Source organism: Lucilia sericata, unplaced genomic scaffold, assembly GCF_015586225.1.
Source record: "Lucilia sericata isolate MDLA Ls3-8-SP2 unplaced genomic scaffold, ASM1558622v1 Contig000838F_arrow, whole genome shotgun sequence".
NCBI classification, from domain to species: Eukaryota; Metazoa; Arthropoda; class Insecta; order Diptera; family Calliphoridae; genus Lucilia; species Lucilia sericata.
This window is the reverse complement of record NW_023994830.1, coordinates 1-12,649: the sequence shown is the minus strand read 5'-3', so window position 1 is coordinate 12,649 and position 12,649 is coordinate 1. Positions and strand designations below refer to the sequence as shown.

General features: G+C 31.8%; 1 protein-coding gene across 1 annotated transcript; it reads left to right on the top strand.

Moving 5' to 3' along the window:
- The first annotated feature begins 1,571 nt into the window (after window positions 1–1,571).
- LOC119608464 lies at window positions 1,572–10,910 on the top strand. Its single transcript, XM_037962897.1, has 6 exons — window positions 1,572–1,972; window positions 2,062–2,781; window positions 2,847–2,959; window positions 3,637–4,227; window positions 8,647–9,777; window positions 9,891–10,910. The coding sequence occupies exons 1-6, from the start codon at window positions 1,741–1,743 to the stop codon at window positions 10,488–10,490; spliced, it is 3,387 nt and encodes a 1,128-aa protein (XP_037818825.1). The 5' UTR covers window positions 1,572–1,740; the 3' UTR covers window positions 10,491–10,910.
- The last annotated feature ends 1,739 nt before the right edge of the window (window positions 10,911–12,649 follow it).

The following is a 12,649-nucleotide window of genomic DNA, read 5'->3' as shown; positions in this document are numbered from 1 at the left end:
GGCACCTCCCATATTAATTAAAGACAAAAATTCGTTTATCTGGAAAACTAATGGAACGAAATTCTTCAAATTTTGCACAAAGAACTTAAATATTCATCTGAACATTTTGGAGGAAAAAAAGCTGACTTTCATCTGGGGGTCTTGAAGCCCCCATATGAATCAAATAGAAAAATTCGTATATCTGAGAAACTATTAGAGCTAGAATCTTCAAATTTTACATGAAGAACTTTGAACAATGGGTGGCTTGGCACAACATATATGAATTAAATACAAAATTTCGTGCATCTTGGAAACTCTTATATTATTCAAATTTTTTATAGATAGATAGATAGAAATTTATGTTTTATCCGAATTAAAATCTCTCTGTAAAATTTTATAAGGATAACAAAAGAATCGATTCATATAGTATAGGACCACTTTCCGAAATTCACATGAAATATACATACATATGGCATATATTATAATGGTGGGTATATAAGATGTCGCATAGCCGAATATAACACACTTGTTATATTTGGAGAACTGTTTTGGGGTTATAGGTTTTTAATGGATAATATAAGTGATCACATATTTAAGCTATTTGCTCACTGGCAGAAATATTTAAGAATCTACAGCCGGTTTTAGGTTTTCAAATATGAAAAATATGTAAAACAAAGATTTTTGTTTGTTTCTCATTTAGAGCGTTATTTAAGGAATTACAGCTGATTTTAGATTATTGTATAAAAAGTCTATTTTGCAAATTGATATATATGATCTTGAAATTTAGAACTCAGATAATTACGTATGCAATTTTTAACAAACTAATGACTGTTATTAGATATAAGTCATCTCTTGTATATTTCCAAACAAAACCCCGTAATGGGTTAAAGCGTTATTTAAGGAATTACAGCTGATTTTAGATTATTGTATAATCTATTTTCTAAATTGATATATGTATATGATCTTGAAATTTGGAACTCAGATAATTACGTATGCAATTTTTAACAAACTAAAGACTGTTATCAGATAGAAGTCATCCCTTGTATATTTCCAAACAAACCCCGTAATGGGTTAAAGCATTAACAGTTTTAACACTACATTACATTACCAAAATTAGATCAAGGTGAACATAAATTCTGTTATCAATAGAATAAAAAAATTATGAAACGATTATTCGGTTTACATTCATATAAATATAAATAATTTACATCCTTGTCTAATTATAATACAATTTCAAAATCAAAACAATGGCATAGTTAACAACCAAAAATTCGTCTTCCTATTAAAACATACGTAATTTATTTTGATGAATAATGTTAAATCGTAAAATAAGGTTTTTGTCTACTTTTGAATTTTTTGCCCCTTTCTTTAATTGATAATGGAACTTTTTTTCCAAAAACACAAATAATTAAAATGTAAATACTTTGTATTTATTTGTTGTTTTAATTTAAAATATATACTAAATAAAATAAATGAAACTAAACTTCAAACATAGATTTATATAAAACGTAAATGAACTTTAATGCAAGAATAAAATTAATTATTTAACTTCATACCAACCCGATACACCCGATAAATGTTTAAAACACAATAAAATACTTTGTAGCCACTAAGTTCGACAACAGTTCTCTAGAAACCATCGAAAGAGCTGTAATAAATAAAGACCTAAGAAATCTAAAAGGCACATATAAATTTATCGTTCATTAAATAGTTCTAAGTTTAGTTTAATTTCCAGCGTTATTAGAAACAAAACGTTCAAAAATGTCTGTGGTAGAAACGGTACAAGAAACTGTGGCAGAAGTTGTACAAACAACCTCCTCATCTGGCATAAATCCTTTGTGGACTGTATTGATTGGCATTGTTGCCATCGTCGTGCTATTCGAAGTTTGGATTAAAAATACTCGGGAATATAAACTTTCGGAAAATATACCATGCCCTCCCAGAGTGCCAATTTTGGGCAATGCTCATTTGGTGGCTGGTTTAACAAATTCTGGTAAGTTTTATCTGTGGTAAAGTGAACATAAACATTAATTCCTTTTTAATACTTAATTCTTAATTTTCATTTCTCTTCCCTTTAACTAGAAATCATGGCCCGTGCCCGCAATTATCTTGATATTTACGGTGATACAATACGCGGTTGGTTAGGTCCCGTTCTGGTGGTGTTCCTCGCAAATCCTGCTGATATTGAAATTATTTTGAGCGGTCAACATCATTTACAAAAATCCGATGAATATCGTTTCTTTAAACCCTGGTTCGGTGATGGTCTTCTCATTTCCAGTGGTCATCACTGGCGTCATCATCGCAAAATGATTGCTCCCACTTTCCATCAAAGTATTTTGAAGAGTTTCATTCCCACCTTTGTACATCACTCCAAGAAAGTTGTCCAACGTATGACCAAAGAGGTGGGCAAGGAATTTGATGTTCACGATTATATGTCCCAAACCACTGTAGAGATTTTGTTGTCCACCGCTATGGGTGTTAAGCACATACCAGAGGATAACAAAAGTTTGGAATATGCCAAGGCTGTGGTGGACATGTGTGACATCATTCACAAGAGACAAATGAAATTCTTCTATCGTCTTGATTCTACCTACAATCTAACACCGATGCGCAAGAAGGGTGACAAGATGATGGATATTATTTTGGGTATGACACGCAAGGTGGTCAATGATCGTATGAAGGATTTCAATGCTGATGCCAGAGCTATTGTAGAGGAAGAAGATGAAATTGTCAAGCAAAAGCAACAGGCTAAAAAGGTCGGTTTGCGTGATGATTTGGATGATATTGATGAAAATGATGTGGGTAAGTATCGAAAGAAGTGAAATCGTTTGATATTGGTGATTATTAATATTTGGAACGTGATCTAGGTTCTAAACGTCGTTTGGCCTTGTTGGACGCTATGATGGAAATGTCTAAGAATCCTGATGTTGAATGGACCGATAAGGATGTTATGGATGAAGTTAACACTATTATGTTTGAGGTAAGTTTTACAAGTTCTTCTAAACAAAAAAAAAAATAATGAAGCATTTAAAAAACGTGTGACTCAAAATGGTCCTTCGAACCATAAACAACGCAATCAAAGAAAAACTTTTTAAAATTGACTTTCAAAACAAAGTAAATTTTAAACTTAAAAAAAACGTCTAGCTAAAACTGGTTCGAACTTCGAAATTGAACTTCGAACTATAAGTAATAGAGGCAAAGAAAAAAATTGCACCGAGAAAGAGGTCGCCCATTAATGTTATAGTTGATCGGGAATAATTTACTTATTCCAATTCCAAAACGTACTTAAGTCCGTCCGTCTGACAATCATAAGTCAAACTAATGGTCTTTCGAGCCATAAATAAAAAAATCAAAAAAATTAATATTGCATCTCAACTCAAGTGTTCCTCTTGTATACCAGTGGACTTAAAATCCAGATCTGATTAGATTTGGCGATGTTCTCAAGTCCTTCTGCCTGCCAAGGTAAAGTTTGTAAGTCGCACTATAATTTTGAAAATAGATTAATGGAAAAGATGCCCATAACTGCTCACTGACGAATATAAAATTCAAAACAAGTTTCGTTGAGATCAAAACAAGTTTCGTTGACAGATCCGATTGCAAACGATTAAAAGAAAGGTTTTGATTACTCATAACATTTTCTTTGGCCTATCCTCACAGGGTCACGATACCACCTCAGCCGGTTCTAGTTTTGTTCTCTGCATGTTGGGCATCCACAAGGATATCCAGGAGAAAGTATGGGCTGAACAGAAGGCCATCTTTGGTGATAATATGTCACGTGATTGCACCTTTGCCGATACCATGGAAATGAAATACTTGGAACGTGTTATTATGGAGACATTGAGAATGTATCCACCAGTACCTTTGATTGCTCGTCGTGTTGATCACGATGTCAAGTTGGCTTCTGGTCCCTATACCATTCCCAAGGGAGCTTCCGTTGTCGTTTTACAATTCGCCGTACATCGTAATGCCGACATCTATCCTAATCCCAATAAATTCGATCCTGACAACTTCTTGCCCGAACGCATGGCTAAGAGACATTTCTACAGTTTTATACCATTCAGTGCTGGACCCAGAAGTTGTGTGGGTCGTAAATATGCCATGTTGAAATTGAAGGTATTACTGTCAACCATTGTACGTAACTTTAAAGTAGATTCGAAGATGACAGAGGATGATTTCAAACTGCAAGCTGATATTATTTTGAAATTGGAAAATGGTTTTAATGTATTGCTGGAACCCAGACAACAGACAGCTTAAGATAAAGTAATGATTCCTATTAGATGTCTAAAAAGGTCTATTATACTAACATGCAAGATATTAGTCAGTAAGATGCTAATTTAACTATTATTGGAATTTTCTTTAACAAAAAAAAGGGCTGCAATCTACTAACCCAACTAACTACATGTACGAACATATAATTTCAAAATTATAACTTATAGTATAATTTCTGCAAATTATTTAAAAAACTACAAAAAAAAAATAAAATGAATAACTAACATTAAGAACTATTTTTATAACTATGCATGCACAGTAAATAAAACTGTAAAAACTCTCATAAATATTTTAGTTTTTTTTATTGTCTTAATTCCATCTCCTATACACGCTTTAAACACGTGTATTTAAAGAAAAAGGTCCTTTCTTTTCTTAGTCCTTAAAGTTTTCTTTGTTTGTGCAAAATTTGAAGTTTTTGTGGTTTTTATTTAATGAGTTTTTGTAAAGACTACTATTTAAATGAAAATGAAATCTTTTATTCTCCATACACTCTCATTCTTTTATTTCCGGAGTTTAAAAAATTCAAAATTTGTTTTACAATAGAAACCAACAAGTGTGTGGCGGATTTTTAGAACCATTGTCTGTTTTTATTGTACGAATCAATTGTTGTATTTGTGTCCATGCATAATATTTCTCATTTCGTGCTATAGAGTAACCAAAGCACACTTGTTCTTTTATTTTTAAGCATCCTGTAGTCTGAGTAGGCCGGAAGGATATGAGAATATGAATGATTTTCACTTTCAATTAGACAGTAGTGAATAACAAAGATATGTATTTAAAATAGGGGATTTTATGAATGAAATCATTAAATTATATGATTCGTTTAATGGTCTCCGATATTTATTTGTTAATGGAACTTAGTTTTTTGTTTAAAGTTTAAAATAACAGGTCAAAAGTCTGCTTGGTTTCCTTGGCAAGAGTTCAACTTTTATTACAAACAATTAAGTTTGTTTTATAATGCACATGTACAGTTAATCACAAAAGTAAGTATACAGAAATACTGACGATTGGTTTTATTTAAAAAAAGATATTATTTTTCCAAAAAACAAAAAAGTAACACATTTAATTATTAAAAACAATTATGATAATTATTATTCATTACTTTTTTTCTTCATATTTTGGTTCTTTGAGTTCTCATTTATGCTGAAGTTAAAAAGGTGCAAAATTTACGTCACAAAAGTAAGTATACAGATCATTTCAGTATATATTTGGTTTAATGATATTAACAAAATTTATGAAAATTTTACTTGTATTAATATAATTACTTTTTAATAAAATATTTTTTACACAATAACTTGGAAAAAATCTACTTTTAGTTCCGAAATCTTGAAATTTGGGCCGATTGGCTCCGGAATTAATTAGTAGAACAGTTTTTTCTCATTTCTACGATTTTTTTTCCACTTTAGACCTCGGTTTTGGATCTGGTGGTCATTGAATCCTCCAAATGATGCATTGCAAATAGAATTTTTAACTTTTGAAAAGAGTTGTTATTTCGAAATCAATGTTATATGCATGGATTTGGCCATTTTGAACATAGTACTTTCTTAAAAAACCGAAATTTAACTCCGATTTCTTAAGACTTACAACATAAACTTTAAAATTTTGATAATTCTATATATTTCCTTTAATATAAACAGGTTTTCCAAATACTCCGATTTCCAAAGCATACAATAATGCTACCAATCATATCTTGATATACTCGATACAATAACCATGTTTTATGCATCGGACATTTTATTTGTTCTAGCAACAAATTAAGATGTATCCGTGTTCAAAATTGTTCAATTCGTATTCATACCACCAATTGAGCCTGATATAATATAAAAATCTTACTATTTTGGACAATAATCAATTTCAGTTATTGACATGGTCACATTTGATTATTGGTAGTATTTAGGAGTGTGTAATGGATGATTGGAAACAAAAAACTTGTTTTAATTAATGAAAACTAGTACAAATATTTTTAATATCGCATTTTAAGACATAAATTTAGGAAATCGCCGTTAAATATCGAATATGAACGCTATAATATGTTAAAAACGGCCATGTTCCGCAATGGGTAAAGAAACAATTAATTTAAAAGTTAATATATCGTCTTCCAATGCATCATAATGAACAAACGAGGGATATTATTGAATACCCGATCCAAAACTCCGGGGGTTTAAATAGCCAGATGTTCTTAAATAGGAAAAAATGCTCTTATAAATATTATTCAGATCAATTATCAAAAATTTCAATTTTTCGGAACAAAAAGTGAATTTTTTCCATGTTATAGTGTACAGAATATTTTATTATAAAATAATTACATTCAAACAGGTAAAATTTTCATGAATTTTGTTAATATCATTAAGCCAAATACATATTGAAATTATCTGTATACTTATTTTTGTGACGTAAATTTTGCACCTATTTAACTACACCTTAAATAAGAACTCAAGTAACCAAAATAACCCGGAAAAAAGTAGTGAATAATAATTATCATAATTGTTTTTAATAAATAAATGTGTTACTTTTTTGATTTTTGAAAGAATAATATCCTTTTTTAAATAAAACCAATTGTCAGTATTTCTGTATACTTATTTTTGAGATTAACTGTATGTACCTATGTATGTTAAGTATTGTTTTTGAATAGTAAGGCCACTCACAGTTTATGCTGTACTCAAGATATTAAGACCCGAAAAAGTTTTATATACGAAGTCACTTTATTGTGATTTCTCTCTAACCCAGGCGATTTAATTATGAAAAATTTTATTCTAATCGATAGTGCGGAAGTTAAATTAAAGGATCTGCTGTAACTTTTACTAGAGTACATCATCTTTTTGTTGGTATTATGGTCAGAAAGGTTCAAAGCTTGCGTCAAATTATATTTAATATTTGCGTCAAACTGAGCACAATCAAAGGGACTGTAATATCAAGACAAACTAATCATCGACATTAAGTCGAATTGGTAGAAATTTAATCAGAATTTGAGACCACTTTAACATAGTTCAGATCTGGTTCGAAGGAAACAGACCAAATGTCGAATTTCACTGTCATATTGGCGATTAACAAAACCAAGACAATTTGAAGCTTAAAAATATTTATTTGAAGTTTTTGACAAAACTTTAGTCGATTTAGTCACTCGTTGAATTCGAAACATTTTTGTATTAAAGTCTACAAATTGGACTTACAGATGACATAATGTGTCTTCGCTCTCTGGCATTTCTAAGCGGCTAGTCTGATCTGACATAGGTGTAGCCAAGGAGTATTCGAGTTTATGTTATGAGAACGTTTCCCACAAATGCTTCAGGGGCGGTGCTATGGGGGCTCAAAGTGGCATACCTTCGACATGTAAAATTTTTAACGCGCGCAATTTTTTGGTTTCCCATCCGATATCAATCATAAATTATCTTTTTCTTTAGAATATAGATATTGTGCTAATAGTTCTAAAAATTACCCTAATTTGCCATTATGGTTGGTAATCACTTTTATTGATTCATATTTGTCACAGATCACGCTATAAAATTAATTGTAGATATGATCTTATAAAGCGCGATCATCGCCTGAATTACAGTCCAAAGGAAAAAAATTTGAGTTTTCAGAAATTATAAAACGATTAAATTTGGTAAAGATCTAACACCACTTGATCCTAGCACCCATACAAGGTCCTCATAATAAAACATCATTCTCGCGATCACATATAACTAAATGTTAGGAGGAATATATTCGACTGAATTTTTAATGATTTCGCAACATTTTTACATTTTGCAAAATAGGGATGACTTTTACATTTTCCAAATGAAAACAAAACAGTATTTGTAAACAAATTTTAAAAATCGGATCACTGAACAGGGGTGTATGGAAATAGTTATTGCGAACTCATCATTGTACAATAATACATTTATCAACTCATTCATTTTTATTATTAATAATACGTAGGTACATTTATAATTAATTTAAAATGAATTAACAGATATATGGATGCAAATGTGAAACTCAATTTGTAATAAAACCATTTCCGAATAAATATTTTTCGAAGCGAGGTCAGTTTTTATGTATTTCATTAAAATAATTTTCGGATATTCGAAATACAAATAGGTTATCAAAAACAAAACCTGTACATACATATAATTTTTAAGCAATATGCGTTTAGATTTGCGCACGATTACAAAAATATTTTTTTTATATACTTAATATTTTATTCAATTTTAATATATTCTATTGTAAGTATTAAAAAAAAATAATATTTACATGTAATCGAACTAATTTCATAATGTTAAAGCGACGCAGAAAAATGAATATAATAATCCAGACGGAGGACAAGAAATCACATTAGTTCTAATTGTAGTGCGGACTTGATAAGATCGTTATCGAGTACACAAGTGTTATATCGAAATAAGAAATTTCATATAACTGTGAAATACGGATTATTACACTTTGAGAAATTTCACAACAAAGGATAATTACAATACAACAATGTCGGTGGAAACGCTGCAAACTTCGATTCCTCAAATGGCAGGCGAAACTTTGGCAGCGGCAGCCTCGTCTGGTCCTAATCCTTTGGTGACTCTACTATTTGGCTTGGGTGTCATAGCTGCTCTGTACGAGTACTATCGTCGTAATAATAGAGAGGCCAAATTATTGGAAACTATACCCACACCACCACAAATGCCTTTAGTGGGTCACGGTCATTTGGTGTTCAGTACAAATAATGTAGAAACCTTAAAGATTGGCATTAAACTAATTAAAACTTATGGCGAAACTGTACGTGTCATGTTGGGACATTTAAGTTTGGTTTTCATTACCAATCCCAAAGATGTTGAAATTGTTTTGAGTGGTTATAAGCATTTGGAAAAATCGGTGGAATATCGCTATTTCCAACCCTGGTTTGGTAATGGTCTTTTGATCTCGAATGGACATCATTGGCGTCATCATCGCAAAATGATTGCTCCTACCTTCCATCAAAGTATTTTGAAGAGTTTTGTTCCCACTTTTGTCAACCACTCAAAGGCAGTTGTAGGACGTTTATCCGCCAATGTGGGCAAAGAATTCGATGTTCATAAGTACATGTCCGAAACAACTGTGGATATTCTACTTACCACCGCAATGGGTTGCAAGACTAAACCTGAGACCGAAAAGAGTGCCGAATATGCCGAAGCTGTCATGAACATGTGTGACATTATTCACAATCGTCAATTGAAACTCTTGTATCGTTTGGACTCGACTTTCAATTTCACTAAGATGCGTGAACAGAACAACAAATTGATGAATGTTATTCTCAGCATGACCCGTAAGGTGGTGGAAGATCGTAAAAAGAATTTCAATGCTGAGGAAAGAGGTATTATCGATAAGGACGATACTTTGAAGAAGAAACAACAACAGACTAAAAAGGATGGTTTACGTGACGATTTGGATGATATTGATGAGAATGATGTAGGCGAGAAACGTCGTTTGGCCTTATTGGATGCTATGATGGAAATGGAAAAGAATCCCGATATCAAATGGACCGAAAAGGATGTTATGGATGAAGTTAACACCATTATGTTTGAGGTAAGTTTTGGGATGACTTTTGGGGATTTTATATATATTAATGAAATGTATATTTGTCGAGATATAAACCTTTTCAAATCATATCAAAACTTTCTACACAATTTTATCTATAGGGTCACGATACTACAGCTTCCGGTTCCAGTTTTGCTCTATGCGCTATGGGTATCCACCAGGATATCCAACAGCGTGTATTCGAGGAACAACAAGCCATATTCGGCGATGATTTACAACGTGACTGTACATTTGCCGACACATTGCAAATGACTTACTTGGAACGTGTAATCTGTGAAACTTTACGTTTGTTCCCACCAGTACCGGTAATCGCCCGTAAACTGGAAGAAGACATTAAATTGAAATCTGGACCCTATATCATACCCAAAGGTACCACAGTCATAGTATCACAATTCTTCATACACAGACGTGCTGACACCTTCCCCGATCCCGAAAAATTCAATCCCGATAACTTTTTGCCCGAGCGTTCAGCCAACAGACATTACTACAGTTACATACCCTTCAGTGCTGGTCCACGTAGTTGTGTAGGCCGTAAATTCGCCATGTTGCAATTGAAAGTCTTGCTATCCACCATCATACGCAACTATCGTGTAAGTTCGTCACGTACCGAAAAAGACTTTGATTTACAGGGTGATATTATTTTGAAATTGGGTAATGGTTTCCAAATTGGTTTGGAACCACGTACCACCGTTAAAGTTTAAATTGTTTCTCAGTGTTTGCAAAGTAAATAACTCAGTGATTGACCAGGATTATGTTAAATGGACCACCGTCTGCTACAAACAAAATTAGGTTTATGATTTCAAAACTATATTTTACTAACCCATATTAATAACTATTATATTTAGAAATGAAAAACGTGTTTTAATAAATGGACCCGTCTGCTACAAACTAAATTAGGTTTATGATTTCAACACTATATTTTACAGAACCATACATACATATTTGATAACTATTATTTTATGAAAAACGTGTGCTAATAATAACATCAGGAAAAAAACGTAAAAGAGGAAGATTTTCAATACCACCATACAATCGAAATATATATTTTTTCTCGTTACTAACATTAGCTATTAAGATATGCAAATTATTAATTATATAATCAAAAAATACAAATAAAAAATGGTCATGCACAGTAGAAAACTGTAAAATTGTGTGGAAATTTATTTTAAAAGATAGAAGAGTTTCAAAAATACTTTCTGGTTAAAGACAAGATAGTTTAAGATAATATTAATATAAAATTGAACTAAAAATAGTAAAAAAATCAAGTTAGAGTGTTATATTCGGCCATGCCGAATCTTAAATACCCTCCACCAGTAAGTAAATTTTTATTAAAACCCATTTAACTATCTAATTTTTAGATAACTTGGCAAAATTTTTGTTTCTGTATTGAGGGTACTAACATTTATGCATATGTCGAACTAATTTTGATTAGGTCCATTTTAATAGAATGATTTATCTATACACAAAACATAATTATGTCGAATTTTATCCGGATATAATCATTTAATAACGAATTAAGTGGTATTAAGAAGTAAACCTTATATGGGAGCTAAGACAACTTATGGACCGATCCGGAAAAATTTCCGTGGAATGATTTATAAACACAACATACACTTTTATGTCCTTTTAAGTGATTTTCGGAAGTGGGCCTTATATGGGAGCTATGATCAATAGTGGACCGATCCGTAAAAAATTTGGTAGAATAATTTTTATGTACACATAACATATTCAAGTCGAATGTTATCCCTATAACTTTAGAATTCAATGAAATATATGCGTTTAAGTGATTTTCGGAAGTGGACCTTATATGGGAGCTATGACCAATTATGGGCCCATCCGGAAAAAGTTTTCTAGAAGGATTCATATTTGGACAAAACATATCTGTGTCGAATTTTATCAAGAAAGCTTTATTTGACAATGAAATATGTGCTTTTAAGTGATTTTCGGAAGTGGGCCTTATATGGGAGCTATGAGCAATAATGGACCGATACGTAAAAAATTTTGTTGAATGATTTGTATGTAATTCTCTACTCGACTTATATCACAACAGCTCTATTTATCAATGAAATATGTGCGTTTAGGTAATTCTCAGAAGTGGACCTTATATGGGAGCTATGACCAATTGTGGACCGAATGAGATCTACATTGATAGTATGATTTCTGTTCATATTATATTTGCATGTACATAATTTTGTTTTGATACCGATATATTTGAGGTAGTTATTAACGATAAATTTATTTCCGGGAATATATACCTATGTATGGGGGCTATGGGAAATATTGGATCAATTGTAAAGATTTTGAACATAATTTATCACTGCTCTGAAATAATAACGTGTGACAAAATTCATCGAAATAACTTTGGTAGTTTCTGAGAAAATTTCTTAAGAATTAGAAAAAAAAAGTAATTTTTTCGAGGTAGTCTGAAATTTTTACTCATAACTTTTTACGTTTGGAACCGATTTTGCTGTTTTTCAACGCCAAAATGTATAGGATAACAATAAATATTTTGGGTGAATTTAGTTGATTTCCATTTCTTAGTTTTAACATGAGTTGTGTTTTACACAGACAGACGGACATAGCTAAATCGACTCAGGATTTCATAAGAACCAAGAATAAATATACTTTGTTGTGGCTTAGATGAATATTGCTTGGTGTTACACACGGAACGACAAACTTATATATACCCTCTATCACCACTAATGGGTATAAAAGGGTATAAAAATAAAGGATCGATCAGTAATTTCGGCACCGTTACATTACGTTTTGTTCATCCCACAGTGCAAGTTCTGCTTACCAAAAGTGGCCCACTGGGCACATTATATATCACAACCACAAACTTCATACCAAGGAAGGTGAG